The following is a 19,828-nucleotide window of genomic DNA, read 5'->3' as shown; positions in this document are numbered from 1 at the left end:
AGGAGATGGGAGAGGCAGGACTTGCAGCGCAATCTGCATCAGACATAGGAATTACTTCAATTTTAGCCCTTGGCAACGCAGACGCTCGTTGAGCATGAGAAGTGTAGGTGCAATAAGTGAATAACATGGATTTCAAAATGTATTTTGCAACGCTCGCGCACGCGACATGTCCGTTCTGGTCAGCATGTACGCGTTGGCTGGAGTGGTGTAAAGCTTGCCGCTATTAGACTCTGGAGTGGTGGAAATGCGTTCTCTGGATTTACGAATCACGCTTCACCATCGGCCATCCTACGGACGAATCTGGGTTTGGCAGATGCCAGGAGAATGCTACTGGTGCCAACTGTAAAGTTTGGTGGAGGAATAATGGTATGGGGCTGTTTTTCATGGTTGGGCTAGGCCCCTTAGTTGCAGTGAAGGGAAATCTTAACACTACAGCATACAATGACATTCTAGACGATTCTGTGCTTCTTTGTGGCAACAGTTTGGGAAAGGCCCTTTCCTGTTTCAGCATGACAATGCCCCTGTTTCAGCATGACAATGCACAAAGCGATCGGTGTGGAAGAACTTGACTGGCCTGCACAGAGCCCTGACCTCAACCCCATTGAACACCTTTGGGATGAAATAGAACGCTGACTGAGAGCAAGGTCTATTCGCCCAACATCAATGCCCGACCTCACTAATGCTCTTGTGGCTGAATGGAAGCAAGTCCCTGCAGCAATGTTCCAACATCTAGTGAAAAGCCTCCCCAGAAGAGTTGAGGCAATTATAGCAGCAAAGGCGGGATCAATTCCATACAAATGCCCATGATTTTGGAATAAGATGTTCAACGAGCAGGTGTCCACATACTTTTATCTATGTAGCGTATATTAGTTTAATACAAAACCAAACAATATGATATTGAATTGAGTCTTACCGCAGATCCCCGCTGATGCACTTTTGATGATAGGAGTTGAGGATACGAATCAGCTGCTGCAATGTGTCCACATTCCTCAGATCAGGAGAGTCCTGCATCAGCTGAGAGGAAGAAAAACATAAAAACTGCAAACTGATTCCAACATGTTGAATAGGCCTTGCAGAGTTCTCTTTAAACATGACAAATAATGTGTAATCAATCAAGGGCGGTGGTGTAGTGGTGCCTTGGTTGAGAGTTGGTATACTCTAATTTTGCCAAACATTTCCTGAATGACCCACCTGGCGAAGGAAAGGCGCCCTGTGTGAAAAATAATTTGACAAACAGTGACATACATTCCGAATGACCTAAAATTAGGAATCCCATATTGGTCTTTCAAAGACAGGCCAACCCAAGCTGTACTGTGCAGTAGGCTAATAGTAGGTCTACTATTGACATAGATACATGAGAATGTCATCTAAGTCAGAAATCTTCAAAAAACAATAGTTTCGCTCTCAAAGTCACATTTTATTAAAATAAATTGGATGCTTTAACCTCTACTGGATTAGTGTCCTGATGCACAATATGCGATATTTGACTAGAATGGCATTGAAAACAAAAGCATGTCTTATATGGTCAGAAAGCTTAAATGAGTGTTCATCTAACTGCGGTGTCCAATTTACAGTAGCTATTACAGCGTAAAAAAATACCATGCTATTGTTTGATGTTTGATGATTGTGCACAACTACAAACCACTTTTAACAAGACAACTGGTTTGATACATTCACCTCTGACGGTATATAATGTATTTACATTCACGAATCTTGCTCTGATTTGTTATCCTGAGGGTTCCAGAGATACAATGTAGCGTAGTTTTGTTTGATAAAATACATTTTTATATACTAACACGATCCATGTTGTATACAGCGTTTTACATGAATTCCGACACTTTCAACTTGCAACAAAACAATCTATGAAATCTAACTGGCTAAACCTTGTTTCACCCGGTCAGGTTTGGTTTCTGTGCAATCCTCAGATGCTCTAGAAGGCAACCAGGTCTTGCTTCATCATTCTACATTACGTATTGGCTACACAACAGGTCAATTAGTCCATGGAGGACAGTCATCATTACGCAACAATGAGACGGATGGTGTTCACTTGATTGTCAGTCTCTTGGTCCAATGACCACCTATCATTTTGAAACATAGCTAGAGCTAGATAGCCAATGAGCTGGGCTTTACATGAGTATGTGATGCCCTTTGTAGGACTAACGCCCATTGTCCTATGGCTGCGCACAACGTGATTCATTGTCCATAGAAAATCCATAGGACGCAGGGCAGTTTACGTTAAGTTTTCTCAACACTGAAAAAGTACAACATGGATCCTAAGAGTGTAAACGCTAAATCAAATTTCAAGTATACACATTTGGAGGAGATTATTGCAGAAATTGACCGGGGTTGTGACATGAGAAGTCTTGCGCGCAATAAAGATTGGAAGGAAAAGGTAACGTTCCTTTTATATCAGTAAGTAAAATACGTTTTTGCAAAGCTGTCATCAAGGCAAAGTGTGGCTAAATATAACATATTTTTTGATTTGTTAAACACTTTTTTTGGTTACTACATGATTTCATATGTTTTCATTCATAGTTGTGATGTCTTCACTATTATTCTACAATTTAGAAAATAGTAAAAATAAAGAAACCCTGGAATGAGTAGGTGTGTCAAAATGTTTGACTGGTATTGTATGTTTATAGATATGTGTTGTGTATTTGATGCAGTGCTCACCCCTGCTAAGATGCTAAGATGCTTAGCAGTGCTCACCCCTGCTAAGATGCTAAGATGCTTAGCAGTGCTCACCCCTGCTAAGATGCTAAGATGCTTAGCAGTGCTCACCCCTGCTAAGATAAAGGTTAAATCAAGTAAGTATTTGCAAACTTGAGTTCTAACCAATTTTTTAAAAATCTTTTTAATCTTTTTTATCCTCAATAGTGGTCGAGAGTAGGATGACCTGTGACAACTTCAAACACCACATTCAAGTCCTCTATCCCCCACTCATTCAAATGTAGGAATTGGTTCCTCCAGTCTGACCCCTCTGCTGTCTCTGTCTCCACACCCACCCCCGCCTGGCCATATAGAGTGAAGGTTAGTACCGTTTTATGTAGGGAAGCTAATGATCCATCATGTATGACATTCCTGGGGGTGTGTAAATTGTACTTTTTTTATTACCATATCATTTTTGTATGTTCTCTGTAGTTATGTACTTGGAAATGTATCAATTGACCAATTCGGCCACTTGGGTACATTTGGGCAAACTCGTGAGGGACAGCTGGGAGACTTGATACAAAATATTATGTAGATATCTCATTCTTGAATGTATCAGTCTGAAACTTTGCACATGACTGGACAACACCTAAATTACACCCAGCTTCCTAAATCTAAATTACACCCCCAATCTTTTGCATTTCAAAGATGATGCAACAAAAATAGAAAATGCATGTTTTTTTGGTTTTATCTTTTACCAGATCTAATGTGTTATATTCTCCTACATTCATTTCACATTTCCACAAACTTTAAAGTGTTTCCATTCAAATAGTACCATGAATATGCATATCCTTGCTTCAGGTCCTGAGCTACAGGCAGTTAGATTTGGGTATGTCATTTTAGGTGGAAATTGAGATGTAGGGTACAAATGCTCACACCACATCAGGAGACCACTTTTGAGGCTTGGGAAAAATCCACAAAATATAGATTTGAGTCTAGTTACCCTTTATTCAACTGCAGTTGGCACCTAATATTGTTTGGTTATCGGTGTTTCTGTAGCGCACATGAGATGGAGTTTGCAAAACAGATGGCCACTGGATTGATGCAAATAATAATGATATATTTCTGTCAGACTACTTTGTAGCTCTAACATTTAATTGAGAAGATTTTTGAGAAAGCCTTTCCATCTACTAGACGACAGTTAAGCCTATCATTAGCATCACTATATTTTTCCTGTTCCTTCATTGTTTGAAACCTTTGTTTTACTTCATATTATGAGGCATATCTTACCTTTCTTCAAAGTAGCCGATATCCAAAATCCCACCATAGAAACGTGGAGGCAATTATTTTATAAAGACTTATGCGCTCTCCTGTTCAACTTTCTTTCATTGTCGATCAGCCAAAGGAATTATTTTATTTATATTAGCAGACCATAATAGTTGTTGCATCTTTCGATTTCTCCTCTTTCTAAATTTCTAACCGATATTTCCATCTTGTTCCATGAAATTGCTTGCATGTGCATTTTAGAACAGTGTTTTCCACAAATTGCATTTTGAAACATTTGTGTGTAGGCCTACCAATGTGTGCACATTGCTAGCTTAAAATTTCAAGAAATAATAATTTATCAACAGTTTAAGCTAAACATTCTGATCTGTTCCATCAGCCTTATTAATAGATAGGGTATATGCCTCCACCACACTACTTTGATACGCATCCTGGGGATTAAGGGAGTATACACAATGCCCTAAATGTGGGTATATATAGCAAATACCTGCGTATACCCTCCACTACACAACTGCAACGGTGGGGGGATCATTATTGCTAATACTATCTAAACCCAACTTCTCACTTACGCTTTGGAGAAGGCTACAGTGTTTCAGAGCCAGATCCTCCAGACTGGGGTCTATCTGTTTCCCCTCAAACAACACCTGCTGGATGAATGCGGCTACTACAAGCATCCCACGCCAAATAGACCTGAAGGACAGAAGAAGTTGAAGAAGGTGACTAATATTTTTTTTTTAATCTGTATATTGACTTTATTTGGTATGAATCAATCTACTGATCAACTAATGAGTCAGTCAGTCAATCAATTAATCAAATAATAACTAACTATATCAATTAATGAATGTACCTGATAGAGTCCAGGTTCTGGAGACAGCCAGGGTTGCAGAGGGAGCTGTACTTCTCACCGAATGCTCTATCCAGACATGGCTGTAGGAGCTCCACTCTGCGTAAGAGGGACTCACACTCTGACAGGGACGTCACAGTCTGCAGCTTGGTCCTCTCCACACAAATTCCAAGAGCCAAAATGTCCTCTAGCTGCCACAAAAAAAGATTGTCATCATGCTTTCTTTTTTCCTCCAGGTCGTAACATAATTCGTTGAGTGTTGTTCCTTGTGGCCATATGTGACCAGGAAAAACTTCCAGCCCAAGTTAAACTCTTAACTCTGGACCTTATTTACGGTGTAATTGATGTGATCTCACCATGTCTGTGGGCTTTGTGTGTGAGGCCTGCTGTAGAATGTCTGGGGCCAGCTGGGGCTGCAGCAGCAGGATATGAGACAGAGTGTCCAGTCTGGGAGCATAGTGTCTAGCTGCAGCCATCACCCAGGCAGGGGACAGATCAGGGTTAATGGTCATGGAATGCTGGAGTTCAGACACACAGCCCAGCGCCGCTCTGGTGAACACCTGTGTACGGGAACAGGGGTAACCAACTTGAGAAAATATAATGGCAACACTTATGAATGATAATTCATAGTTCATAAATTGTTCATTAATTGACAGTTGTTAGTTTTCCCAATATCTTTTTACTAGACTGTTTTAAAATGTGATGTGAAATGATATCTCAAGATTCACACAGTCGCACCCTCAGCTCATCTTCAGATTTGATCTTGAAGGAAAGAAGCAGAAAGTCACGCAGGTATCGTTTGTCCAAGTCCAGGTGCTCCTGGTCTGAGAGTTTCCCTATAAGGCTACCGAGCTTGCTACTGGTGGCCGTGCTCACAAACTGGACAATCCTCTGGGTGCTGTCATCCTCTGTGACTGAGAGAGAGTGAGATTCATTAGTTAGACAATACACTCGTAGCATAATATAATTTATTTAATTCTAGATAGTCCTAATACGGACACATGATTGGGGACATAGATAAAGCAGGTAACAAAGGTTGTCACTCACCTGGTATAAACTCTGATTCCTCCCACAGGCTTTGGAAGTGCATTCTAATGAGCCAACTGAAGGGGGCAGCACAGGGGTGTTCCTCACCACCCAACAGTAAGTAATGTTGCACCAAGACCTCCTGGTCTGACCCACTAGAGAGAAAAAGGGAAATTGAATTATACAACTATATATCAGTCAGGTATTTTATTTAGTTATTTTCTTAAATTGAAATCAAAAAGGTTATTGGAACGACTCATAGTGACATTTATACAGACAGATCTCAGCAAGTACAAAACAATTGCCCTTCGGGGACAATACCAATTTACTGAACTGGATACCTGGAGTTTTGTGGTGGTGTAAGGTCCAGAATCTGCCTGTCTGCCAGAATGTCCAACCAAAGCTGTATGAGGGCCTGACTGAGGCCAGCAGAGATCAGCAGATCCAGGTTTGCATCCCTGTCCAGAACCTCCACCATATAGGCCAGGACTGGAGTCAGGGTGGACTGCAGACAGCGCCATAGGGTGTGTCTTACAGTGAAGGAATACACAGAGAGAACATATCAGACCCAGGAAGTAATACTAAGGAAAGCATCTTCTTATATCAACTATATATGTACAGCGCACATCAGACCCAGGAATAAATACTAGAGTTGATATAGGAAGATACCTATCTTCTATCCAAGACAATTGTTATTGTTCATGGTCGGTCATATAAGATGGTGTTGGTGCTCGACAACCTTAGAGTTCTACTTTAAATTGTTCTACTTCTAAAGTGTTGTACCAGGTGTTCTACTACCTTAGAGTGCCCCCCTCCTGGAGAGCCTGGCGTTTCTTGGCTTCTCTGTTCACCCACTCCCCTGGATTGTGAACCAGCTCCTCCCTCTGTACCAGGGTCCCTGCCAGTCTACCCAGCAACACGTTCTGGAAAAGAGCTGTAGGGCACATGAAACAGTATTACCTAAGGGGCAGATCAAAATGTACTGGGGGGGGGGTTCAAAGTAGAGAAGGGTTGTCAAACTTTTTGGGGGTTGTGTGTTTTTATGGAGGGCAAAGGGGAGGGTAGTGCATTTTTTTCCCTCCTGGTTTACATTCACTCTTCAGCTCGTATTTTCCTTACAAACCCCGGCTTGACTTACTTTTGATATTACCCGAATATATTTATTTATATACTGTATATATGTCACACCTGAGACCTTGTAACACTAACGTGTCACATGACACCGGGGAGGGAAAATGGCTAATTGGGCCCAATTTGGACATTTTCACTTAGGGGTGTACTCACTTTTGTTGCCAGCGGTTTAGACATTAATGGCTGTGTGTTGAGTTATTTTGAGGGGACAGCAAATTTACACTGTTATACAAGCTGAACACTCACTACTTTACATTGTAGCAAAGTGTCATTTCTTCACTGTTGTCACAAAAATGTGAGGGGTGTACTCTTGTGATATACTGTATATATATAAAGTTGAAGTTGGAAGTTTACAAACACTTAGGTTGGAGTCATTAACTCGTTTTCAACCACCCCACAAATTTCTTGTCAACAAGAAACAGCTTGGAAAATTCCAGAAAATTATGTCATGGTTTCAGATGCTTCTGATAGGCTAATTGACATCATTTGAGTCAATTGGAGGTGTACCTGTAGATGCATTTTAAGGCCTCTTTGCTTGACATCATGGGAAAATCAAAAGAAATCAGACAAGACCTCAGAAAAAAAATTGTAGACCTCCACAAGTCTGGTTCATCCTTGCGAGCAATTTCCAAACGCCTGAAGGTACCACGTTGATCTGTACAAACAATAGTACGCAAGTATAAACACCATGGGACCACCCAGCCGTCATACCGCCCAGGAAGGAGACTCATTCTGTCTCCTAGAGATGAACGTACTTTGGTGCAAAAAGTGCAAATAAATCCCAGAACAACAGCAAAGGACCTTGTGAAGATGCTGGAGGAAACGGGTACAATCCATGGCCCCAAGTTAGTCTATGCTATTGCTATTAGAATTATCCATTTTGATTTGGAATAATAATGGCTTTTATAAAATGTTATTGTCACAATTATAAACTCAGCAAAAAAAGAGGGTCCTGAAAAAGGGATGTTTGTCTATCAAAGATAATTTGTAAAAATCCAAATAACTTCACAGATCTTCATTGTAAAGGGTTTAAACACTGTTTCCCATGCTTGTTCAATGAACCATAAACAATTAATGAACATGCACCTGCGGAACAGTCGTTAAGACACTAACAGCTTACAGACAGTAGGCAATTAAGGTCATAGTTATGAAAACTTAGGACACTAAAGAGGCCTTTCTATTGACTCTGAAAAACACAAAAATAAAGATGCCCAGGGTCCCTGCTCATCTACGTGAACATGCCTTAGGCATGCTGCAAGGAGGCATGAGGACTGAAGATGTGGCCAGGGCAATACATTACAATGTCCGTACTGTGAGACGCCTAAGACAGCGCTACAGGGAGACAGGATGGACAGCTGATCGTCCTCGCAGTGGCAGACCACGTGTAACAACACCTGCACAGGATCGGTACATTCGAACATCACACCTGCGGGACAGGTACAGGATGGCAACAACAACTGCCCGAGTTACACCAGCAACGCACAATCCCTCCATCAGTGCTCAGACTGTCCACAATAGGCTGAGAGAGGCTGGACTGAGGGCTTGTAGGCCTGTTGTAAGGCAGGTCCTCACCAGACATCACCGGCAACAACGTCGCCTAAGGGCACAAACCCACCGTCGCTGAACCAGACAGGACTGGCAAAAAGTGCTCTTCACTGACGAGTCCCGGTTTTGTCTCACCAGGGGTGATGGTCGGATTCGCGTTTATCGTCGAAGGAATGAGCGTTACACCGAGGCCTGTACTCGGGATCGATTTGGAGGTGGAGGGTCTGTCATGGCAGGCAATCTCAATGTTGTGTGTTACAGGGAAGACATCCTCCCTCATGTGGTACCCTTCCTGCAGGCTTATCCTGACATCACAATGCCACCAGCCATACTGCTCGTTCTATGCGTGATTTCCTACAATACAGGAATGTCAGTGTTCTGCCATGGCCAGCAAAAAGCCAGGATCTCAATCCCATTGAGCACGTCTGGGACCAGTTGGATTGGAGGGTGAGGGCTTGGACCATTCCCCTCAGAAATGTCCGGGAACTTGCAGGTGCCTTGGTGGAAGAATGGGATTACATCTCACAGCAAGAACTGGCAAATCTGGTGCAGTCCACGAGGAGGAGATGCACTGCAGTATTGTTATGGGATTTTTTTTAATCAATAATGACTAAATGAGGTATACTGCACTATAACTGGCAAGAATTCTACCCTGTCTTTCTTGTAGTATTAAATACTGTTTGTTCATTAGGAAGGGGTTATATGGCATGCACCTAGGAAGAAAGGAATGTATGTGGGGGTAGAAAGAGAACGGAGGGGAGCATTAACCTATGTTGGAACCGACCGGGATGTAAATCTGTGGAGATAAGAGAGGACAGGGAGAGCTCCTCCAGAGTTCTAGTGTCTGCGGGAGCCTGGAACTGTCAGCTGAGGGGTTATAAACTGTGGTGAGACTCATGAGAAAACCCCTATGTTGGTGTGTATGTATGTGCGTAGTTTAGGATGGTATAAAAAGGAATGTATTTGTAAAAACTTGAGAGCTCTCGCAAATAAATTTGGATCTGATCAATTGTGAGCTGGGAATTCTGTCTGTTTTATTTAAGATCAGAACTTTACAACCTCTGGGTATCAGACAGAGAAAGATAATTGGAATTTATGAACATTGATTACAAAATTACTTGAAAAGTACTTCATGCAGCTGGTGGTCACACCAGATACTGACCCCCCCCAACCCCCCTTTGTTCAGGGACACATTATTACATTTCTGTTCGTCACATGTCTGTGGAACTTGTTCAGTTTGTCTGTTGAATCTTGTTATGTTCATGCAAATATTTACACATGTCAAGTTTGCTGAAAATAAATGCAGTTGACAGCGAGTACTTTTTTGTTGTTGCTGAGTTTAGTTCTATGAAATATGAAAATATATAATTAGTTAGTTTAATAGATCAAGTAATTTTTTTCTGCAGGGTCAAGCCACAGAGCCGACAGCAGCAGACTGAGGCATCTCCTCCATAAAATAATTTGGCCATGAAGGAGCTTTTCGGGAGACCTTTGCGAGCAAGGACACAGGCAAGACGTTTGCCAACTGTATCAACGAGGAGGAGGCATCCCATAGGGCAGCAAGCGTCATTCCAGTGGATGGTGATCCACTGACATGGTGGAAAAGCAATGAGTGTAAATACTCTCACATTGCTATGACGGCAAGACGTAACCTGGCTGTGCCTGGCACTTCAGATCCTAGCGAGAGGGTGTTCTCCACGGCAGGAGACATAGTGACTGCAAAGAGGTCTACCCTCTCCCCAGACAATGTAGTCATCCTCATCTCTTTGAAAAATGATTTGAATTTATAAGCGCAGGTCTGCTTTGCTTTCTTTCTTTTTTTATGATGTGGACACAGGCAATTTTTTTCATTCACTATTGTTCAAAGGAAGAAGGTATCATGCCTCATATTGCACTTTAATTTAACAATTGAGTATTGAATATTTTATTTTAAGATTTTATTTAAACATTGAAAAGTTCCTTGCTTTAAGTGTTTTTAAGTAATAAATGGAAAGCAAAGTTATTTGTCTCCCTTTTTTTCTGATCTGAAAAATGATCCGATCCATTATACACACTACCAGTCAAAAGTTTGTTCACACTTACTCAGGTGGGTTTTTCTTCATTATTATTATTTTCTACATTTGTAGAATAATAGTGAAGACATCAAAACAAAGGGTGGCTACTTTGAAGAATCTCAAATATATTTGGATTTGTTTAACACTTTTTTGGTTACTACATGATTCCATATGTGTTATTTAATAGTTTGTTTTCACTATTCTACAATGTAGAAAATAGTACAATTTTAAAAAAACTTGAATGAATAGGTGTCCAAACTTCTGACTGGTACTATATATAATTTTTATTAAAATATGAATGAATATCATACAGTAGACACCTAAGCCTATAGTCCTTTACATGCAATGGCCTGATACATTTAGTGCTCAAATCTCTGCCAGCTGAACCGTGAGGTGGACAATAATTGTTTTAGGAAAGTACCCTCCCAAAAAATAGTCTGTAAAGTTTTGCATGTGCTACACATAAAGACTCTGGCAAGTGTTCTAGTCCAGTGTCACTTTGATTATGCCTGCACATCATGGTTCACCAGCAGCCCCAAACATCTCAAGAATAACCTACCAACCAAACAAGCTTATAAGAATTGTACTTAAACTCCTCCCCTCATACTCTAGGTTGAGCATTTTTTGGTCTCTATCTCTAATGTGTCTGTATTTATGTAATTGTATATGTATTCATGTAAATAATAGGGACCACAATGGAAATAAGTCCCCAAATGTATTGTGCAATCCCGGTCACTTCTTATCTTTGTGTATATATGTCTTTTTTAAACTTGCAAATAAAATCAATCAATCCAAAATGTGCAGCGGCCAATGGATGAATGGAAAGAAACATCTGTTACAAAACACCAACAAGTTGAATGAGATGCATTTTCTGTTTGTCAAGATTGACAGTCTATTTATTGTGATGTTGAAAACACAAACCATGATATTGAAGTGCCCGAAGTTGGTATGCTTTGTTTATCGGTTGTGTGGTGCATTGGCACAGAAAACTGATGGTGGAAAATTTGTTGCATATATTTTATATCATTATATATATGACATCAAAATGTTGGAAATCTGATTTCCCCCTAGCTGATCATTGTCTGCAGCCGGCTCTGATTGTAGTGTAATGAAACAGGCAGGGAGAGTTAGCTCGTCAGTTGTGGTCGGCGAACCCTAAACCTTACCTTCTGGCCCGTAGCCCTGCGTGGCATCGACTGTGCCACAAATCGACTGTAAATTTCGATCTGTGCCTAACCTTTCACTTCACTGTAGACAGTATATGCAGTACACTCAGACAGTTTTCCACTGTGTTTGTATACTTTAGTAACATGATGGCTGTATGTGAGAATCACATCAAAAACAGCAATAAAGAGCAATGAAGTTCAAGAGCAGTAAAATAATGTCAAGGACTGTCTATTTACCTCCCATCTCTCCGTGGTTCTCTCCAAGAAGCCCCAGCAGTATGTTCATGCGCTGCATGCTCCTGGAGGTCAGGTCATTGGGGTCTCTCAGCAAACCCACTGCTTTCTGAACGCAGGACCTCACCAGGGATAAACTGTGCAGGTGTGCCGTCTCTGCTTGGGCATTAACAGACTCAAAGGTCTCTATACCTGACTGTGCAGGTGGGACAAGCTTGCTGATTGGCATTCCGCAGAAAACTGACAAGTTCAAGCTCATGTCTTCGGTGTCCCTGAGGTCATCAATGTGCACTGAAAGCCAGACACCTGGAAACAAAACAAACCATAAACACACACATGTTAATGGATATATGCAATAGTCAACAGCACATCACTGTACATTAGCCTTGCCAGACTGTAACTCACCTCCTTGGAAGCCTATGTACTGAGAACCTCCACTCTGAATGCGGGACAGCTTGGTGATGAAGACCACATAACAGGACTGATCTGACTCCAGTGTTATCAGGTAGTTCAGTGTGCAGTACCTGGACACACACAGTGTGATAAGGTTAGTTTCACTGAGGGATTGCAACAACTCTATCTATTCAGCACTGGATTGACCCACTATTTTTAACCACATAGATTAACTTTTAAACAAATATTATAATTTGCCAATTTTGTTTAAAGGAGCAACAGTATATGAAATATTTTTGCATTGTAATTTCAGAGAATGTCCAAAATATGTCTACATTAATAGTGGAATGATAGTGTTAAAAAAAACAAATGCCCAAAACATTATTTGGCCCACACAAAATTGCATTCTAATGGTGCAGTCTTCTTATTGGACCATCTCTTGTTGCCAAGTTGACTGGGGCCAGCAAAGGGCAATCGTCCGTTGAAGGCAGGCTGTGTTGTTGCAATTTACCTCATTTCCACAAGGGGCCAGCGTTTAACATAGTATTGGTCATAGTGTTAAAAGATTGCTAATTGAGAACATCTCAAACAAAATCAGATTAAAAAAACAGTACTTTGCTGATGCTATCAGCTCGTCGCTACAGTGGGAGTCCTCTATGTCCATCTGAACGACCAGAATACGGATGGACGGACCAGCATCTTGTAGGAAGGCGCTAAAGCAGTCAAGGAGAGACAATGTGAGAGTGATGAAAACAGCTCGAGAGAAAAACCTAAGTGTATAACTTGTGGTGTTAAGATATAGTGGTGTTGTACCGTATCTTGCTGCAGAAGGAGACCTCTGTATCAAATTGGTGAAGAGACAGCAGGAGGAACGTTTGGGTGTGCAGGCCCAGAGCGTGAGCCAACCCTCGCACGTCAGATTTGGTGAGCAAACTGGAGAATGTGGTGACCTTACAAAATGGAAGAATAAACAGTGTTGGTGAAGTAAACTGGTACTGTAAACTGTACTGGTATTATTTGGGTTCACAACTCATTTTATGTTACTCTACTTACTTCAATAAACTTGCTGGAGTTCTCTGACGACAAGTGGCTCTTCATGAAGTCCCTTAGTGAGTGTTTATGCTGATGATGAAAGTACATCTTCTGAAGTCTCTCTTTCTCCTGATTTCCGAGGTCTGTATACTTCAGCCTTAGCACTGAGTCAGGTGTGGCACAATTCAACAGGTAACCCTTGGCTGATTCAAATACCTTCTCTTCCTCATCTGTCCCTTTAGACTGACTGTTTCCTGTCTCCACATAATCTTTATCTGCATCCATTGCCATGTAATCATCATCTACTTTGCTATTGGTAGGTGTGCATGCCGGTTCTCCATCTTGATCATCTACCACCTCCATGAGAACATTATCCTCAGCCTCATTCATTGAAATGTTCTTCTCTTCATCATCAGCATCCATATCCATAACACAAGGATCAGCCCCTTCTTTCTGTCTGTGCTCACCTGTCTCATTTGCTTCCACATCCCCCAGAGGCTCATCTCCTTCATCCTTGTGTTGCTGATCCACAGCCGGATCCCTCTGATGCTCCCTACTCTCCAGGGCCTGCAAGAGAGCACTGGCACAGGCATCCCCATGGAAACCAACAAAAACATCAGACAGTTGGAAATCTTCTGACACCGCAGTGCCAGAGAAGTCCTGCACCCACTCTTTGAGTTTGGCCAGAACCCTGTGCTGCCAGGGAGTCAGGTCTGTGCTTCTGTCCACCCTGTGTTTTTCCAGCCTGTTGATGAGTGGCACTGGGAATTGTGTGTAGACCTTCATCTGGTCCTCTATCACCACCAGCCTGAAGTCCCTGTGGACACGACACTTTACCCTGTGGGACCCCAGCCCCAGATCCACATACTGCTGCCCACTCAGGTAGACATAGTACTGGTTCAAGGCATCGTACAGGCTCTCATAGAGGTTCTGTAGGTTCAGAAGGATAACAGTACGGCCTGTTTCCATGCAGGTCTTCACCCGGTTCACATTTCGGCATATCTGGGCATATTCCTGATCCTTGGGAAAGCCTGAGCCAAACACAATCTCAGGGGATGCATAGTCTGCCATGGCAAATACTTGCTGCTGAAGGATATGGAGGGCTGCATTGTTGGTGGTTAGAAGAAGGAGGTACCGGCTTTCTTGGTTGTTGTCTCGGGCAAGATTTTGTTCAACCATTTGCAGAGTACTTGGTCTGGGAACTTCTCTGAGGTTCTGGGAGACATCTTGGAAGAAAATGACAGGATCAAAGTCTTCAGGTTGTCCACTGAAGTTACGCAAGATGGCTTCTGCCAACTCTCTGTCGTTTGGTTCTTTTTCTGAACATTTGACTGTAGCAAAAAGCATTTTCACCAGACTGTAATAGTCTCTGAGACCAAAAAACTGGTTCTTCGCTGTCTCTTTACAAATATTCAAAAAGGCCTTTGCTAACAGTGGAAAGAGGTGTTTGATTTTCAGAAGAATTGGTATGGAGGATGAGCAGATGCCTTTGGCTGTTTCCACCAGCTCATCCTCACTCGGATCCCACCGAGACACAAAGATCCCCCTGTTCATCTTTGCTGGGTCCAGAGCCCAGTTTGAGATCCCAACAAACCCAACCTTCATGTATGGGTCTGGCCTGTCATTGTCAATGCAGCCATCCTCCAAGAGGGGATGAAGGGTCTTCAAGGGCATCTGTGGGGAGTCTTCTGCTAACCCAATCTCATCCAGCACCACCACTGACACATACTCATCCATGTTTTTGTCTTTCTGGAATCGGGCACAGTTCCTGAAAGTTCCGATGATGCCCTCAGGGCTGGAGTGAGGACTGCACTGGAAGGAGACCATGTGCACCTGCTTGAGCTTCTGGAAGAGGCTACAGTGGGACGCTTGGCCCTGCATGGCATCCGCAACCACCGTCTTGGCCAGGGACTTAGAGCTCCCTGGTTTGCCAACCAGAAAGAGTGGAATCCTGAGCTCAATGCAGACCACCATGAGGAACACGTTCTCTTTGAGTGCTATGTTCTTGGCCACTGTCTCCCTTGTCTCTATGTTCTCGAGGAAGAAGTCTTGACATGACGAAATCACCTGCTGCAGTGATTCTGGGGTGTTCAGCGGTTCTGGGAAGTGTTGACTGATAGCTGATAAGTACTGCTTCTTTGAAACCAGAGATGGGTAGTAGCACACTCCCACTGCAAGTGCCAGGCACTTCAAAGTCCTCTGAACGCTGGAATCATTGGAATCAGGGAACAGGTCGTTGCTATGGTGGTAAAACCATACTAGAACCTTTATGGACCTCTCCACGTCTCTCAGACTCACAAAACTGCACTCGTTCTTTCGATTACGCATGTAACTTTGAGAGGCTGCCAACACATCTGATATTACATTGCCACACGCCATAGGCAAATCATGATCCTTGGCTTGCTTTTGGACAATCTGTCTGATGTAGGAGAGCTCAGTGGAATTGCTCAACTGACCAAAGTCCCAGACCAAAGGAGCCATGCTAGGAGGCAGTGGATGGACGCGGTACACTAGCTGCCTCAAAGGGACTTTGCCAAGACAGTCTTCTGTTTCTCCTGCCTTCACTCTGTATCCCAACCCAGCACGTTCCAAGCGCTCCACCATTTCAGGAGAGTGCCTCCGATAAGGGTTGCAGGCAGCGATTATCTTTAGGCCAGTATTCGCCTTCAGGGGCTGTCCTTGCACAGTTCTGTCACACAGAACTTCTTTTATAGCAAAGATGGATTCCGTGGTGTTGGCTTCGTCGAAAAACAAAACAGTGTCCAGTTTGTGTGTTTTCAGGTTGATATCTGCCTGTCTCTCTGCCTCTCTCACCTTTCTGTAGATCATCTCAGCTGTGGTTCCACCATGCACTTTTACCAGCTTCATGTTTTCTACCTCTCTGTCTTCCCTCTGGAGATCACAGAGGAAACGGACCAATCGGGTCTTCCCACAGCCGGTCTCTCCCATGATGATGACAGGGATTCCACAACGGAACCTCATGTGAATGGCTAGCATCTTCATCACGTTATCAGCAGTGAGCTCATAGGTCGGGTCTGGATCAAATGTCCCCTTCATCATCCCTTTCTTGGCACCAACAACACGTGAAATCCTCTTGATCTTTTCTGCTCTGGGCAAACCGTCAAAGTCTTCAGTGAGCGAGATCCCTTGCCGCTGAAGGCCCTGTAGAAGTTCATGAGTCATCACATCTCCCATCAACACTGCATGGCTCTGAGGATCAACTGCATTGAGAGTGTTTCCGACAGGACTTCTCATCACATGAAAGCCCAGGAATGACATCGAGAAGCGGTCCGCATTGAAGAAAATGTATGGATGAGACTCGCGTTCCCAACGCTTACGAATGGTCAAACGGGCCAGAAGGTCATCTCCTTGGTTGTCATCAAGGAGCAGAGAGGGACTCTGGTCAGAAGTGTCCATAGACGGTGAAGCAAAATCCCGTGCCATCCGGATCATGAATTTCACGATGAAGCCCTTGAAACCCCGCAGGTGTTCAGCAAGGAAGTCTGGGTCACAGAAAACTGACTTCTCACAGTCTTTCAACTGCAAATTTAGGAACCAGGTGAAGTTTTTGAGCTCAGCCCATGACGGATCTTTCAATCCACAGTTTGCCAGAAGGTGATGTAGACAGTCAATAGGATCCCCCTCTCTGGATCCTTCCCGGTGGTAAAATGGATCCAGGTTTTCATTTCTGTTGAATCGTTTCAGGAACTGATAAGGCCTCTGAATCCCTCCACTGGCAAACTCCTGCTCATCCATCAGTGGGTCCAAGGTTCTCCGTTTTGTCAACAACAACTTCTTCACCTCCTTCGGTGGTCTGCATTGGATGGTAGGTAGAATGTCAAGAAGTCCAACTCTCATCTATGGAAAAAACAAGATCACATTACATATATGAGGAAGGATAGAAACAGATGAGACCCACGAAAATCGTATTCCAAAAGAGGTCTGGGTAGTATTAATAGCAATAGTCGTGAGTCCTACCTCCTTAGTGTGTGGTTGGTTCTGAAGGGTTGGGTATGGTCTCAGAACCTCAACTGCTATCAGATGAGCTACATTTCTTCTCCAAAGCATTCCCTTGTTGTCACTCAAACATCCCAGAACCAGTAAGTGGAACAGGAACTCTTCTAGACCGACATTAACCTGAAATTCAACAGAATCGTCTTCATTGATTCTCTGCAGAGTATTACCATGATTTTATGTGCACAAATAGTGACCGTTTGATGCATCCTTATACACGATCATTACACAGAAAAGAGACAGCTGTAGACCTCCACCTGTAGACCTACCGCAGCAGTGTCAATGTGAAGCAGCACAGGGTCCTGCTCCCTCAACAGTACCAGTCTCTCTGACAGGGTATGTATGAATGAGTCTAGATCAACCCGTGGCTCTATCAGTCTGATCCTAACATGCTGGGCCTTGGTTGAAGTCTGCGGGAACTTCTCAAACAGTCGGTCCACATAAAGGGATTTCCCTATTGCAAAAAATAACAGAACACTATATAGTATAAGGTAAATATTTTTATAAAACAAGTACATTCTTGTAACAGATATTACAATAATTTTCCTTACCAACTGCAGGGCGAGTGGACGAGACAACCCAGACGGACAGTTTGTCTGGATAGATGAGTGAGACAGAGCTGTGTTGGAACGGAACAGTAAAGTGGTGACGGAGATATCTTCTGGCATTTTCTGCAGTGATGCCCACTCCTGCCTGTACTTTGTGGTTGCTGAAGAAAGAGGGCACGTATCTGTGCTGGTGCATCACTGGGCTGGTAATCACCAGGCGGTAATGGTGGCCCGCACTTCTCTCCAGGTCCTCGAATAACTCCCCAACGGCCACACTGACGTCGTACCCCAGCAGGCCTGGGTTGACCAGGGTGTAGATCTTCTGCTGGCTCCCTACGGCACCATCGCCCCGGCCCAGGGCTCGACTGAGGAAGATCTCCACCTGTTCCTCTGTGGTGTCCTCTCTGCAGACCAGAACTTCATCAGTGGACGGCAGAGGCTGATCTGGGCTCTCCATGTAGAAGGACAGAGTGGTGCTCAGGACCTCTGTGGCTGGGCAGAGGACGAGGTTGGGCTTCCCTTCTTGGAGTGAAGGAGGCAGCTTCCTCTTGACATCCTGGTGGTTCATTTCTGAGAGGCAGGAGAGGAAGCGAGCCAGAGTAGTGATGTCTACATGCTGTATGAGGTACTTTGGCATGTCCTCTTTAAATCGCCTCCACAGGTCCTCCAGACCTTCCTCAGCCTCCTCCTCCTTTGCATCACTCTGGGCCATAGGTGAGAGTTCTTTTACCTCATCTTCCTCAGTATCTGAGAACTCAATCATATCATATTCTTCTTCAACATTGCTCTCAATATTTTCGTCATTGTACCCCCATCTTTTGTCAACGTTGTGTCCAATCGATCTAAAGTCCATAGAACGTCCAGAATCATCTTCATCATCCTCTTCCCACACTGCTGGATTGCCAGAAAGTGTCCCTGACAACACCTCTGTTACCGTGGCGAAGGCCTCTCTGACATCATTCAGTGTGCACCCAGCCTTAATGGGAGACAGCAGGTGCCACACCTGTTGAGGAACACAGGCCCGCCTCTCACACACACTGTAGATCCACCTGCACAGGTAAACCACCTGCTCAGATGTGTAGTGGTTCAGCGTGTGGAATTGGGAACGTTTCTCGCTGATGAAAGCACACCATTCTTTATGGCAGGTCTCCATGGAGCGACACAGGGACTGGAGCTGTTCTGTCACCTCCCCACTGTACACCATCTCTTTACCCCGCAGGGAGGAGAACGTGACCCGGATGCATGGCTGCTTCTCCTGGCTACACTGTACCTGGGCTCGACACTCCCGGAAAAGCATGTTGCCAGTAGACTGCATTTGGAGGAGGATGCAGCCCAGTCTCTGAACTCCCTCAAACACCTAGCGACAGGGAGTTTAAATATTTAATTAACTTTTCAGACCAGAACAAATCTGTCATGTTGCTATTGTTATGTTCTTGTTGTGATACAGTAGGGCTCAATGGTAAAGGCATCATTGAAATCAACTGACCTGGGTGAACCTGTTGACATGCTCCTTGCCATGCTCTCCTTTGGATGACATGAGCATCAGCTTATTCTGCAGCTCCAGTAGCTCCTCCAGGTTATAGCTCTTCAACTCATGGTCATTCCTCACTCTGACCACCAGCAGGCTCTGCAGACATCTCTACAAACAGGAAGAAGAAGACGTGTATTTCATGGTTCATGTTGATTGATGTCAGATCTGTGCTCATTTGAGACATTCCACTCACCCTGTCTGTGTGTGTCTCAGACCAGCCCACGTGGTATACCCCCTGTGCATTAATCGCTGAGGCCAGGGAGAGAGAGGACTGCTCCACAGACCCATGGGTCTCCCTCAGTCCCTTCAGCCAGCCCAGCAAATGACAAGAGTCCCTCTAGAATACACATACCGGTATATCAATGTGAACATGGTAT

The 19,828-nt window shown here is 43.7% G+C and overlaps 1 protein-coding gene across 6 annotated transcripts in view; it reads right to left on the bottom strand.

The window, feature by feature from the left end:
* rnf213b (ring finger protein 213b) overlaps positions 1–19,828 on the bottom strand; it is a 79,830-nt gene that overhangs the window by 40,609 nt on the left and 19,393 nt on the right. For all 6 annotated transcript variants that reach the window (XM_065012687.1, XM_065012686.1, XM_065012682.1 and 3 more), the window contains 18 exons: positions 19,645–19,788; positions 19,407–19,559; positions 17,924–19,277; positions 17,642–17,826; positions 17,337–17,495; positions 13,380–17,216; positions 13,140–13,276; positions 12,941–13,039; positions 12,339–12,457; positions 11,937–12,239; positions 6,602–6,737; positions 6,145–6,333; positions 5,825–5,958; positions 5,516–5,691; positions 5,134–5,337; positions 4,781–4,968; positions 4,503–4,623; positions 914–1,014 (listed from right to left, as the gene is read on the bottom strand). In XM_065012687.1, the coding sequence (XP_064868759.1) occupies positions 914–1,014; positions 4,503–4,623; positions 4,781–4,968; positions 5,134–5,337; positions 5,516–5,691; positions 5,825–5,958; positions 6,145–6,333; positions 6,602–6,737; positions 11,937–12,239; positions 12,339–12,457; positions 12,941–13,039; positions 13,140–13,276; positions 13,380–17,216; positions 17,337–17,495; positions 17,642–17,826; positions 17,924–19,277; positions 19,407–19,559; positions 19,645–19,788 (7,739 nt within the window). The remainder of the gene's footprint in view (positions 1–913; positions 1,015–4,502; positions 4,624–4,780; positions 4,969–5,133; positions 5,338–5,515; positions 5,692–5,824; positions 5,959–6,144; positions 6,334–6,601; positions 6,738–11,936; positions 12,240–12,338; positions 12,458–12,940; positions 13,040–13,139; positions 13,277–13,379; positions 17,217–17,336; positions 17,496–17,641; positions 17,827–17,923; positions 19,278–19,406; positions 19,560–19,644; positions 19,789–19,828) is intronic.

This window comes from Oncorhynchus nerka, linkage group LG28, assembly GCF_034236695.1.
Source record: "Oncorhynchus nerka isolate Pitt River linkage group LG28, Oner_Uvic_2.0, whole genome shotgun sequence".
NCBI classification, from domain to species: domain Eukaryota; kingdom Metazoa; phylum Chordata; class Actinopteri; order Salmoniformes; family Salmonidae; genus Oncorhynchus; species Oncorhynchus nerka.
This window is presented reverse-complemented; position numbering and strand designations above follow the sequence as displayed.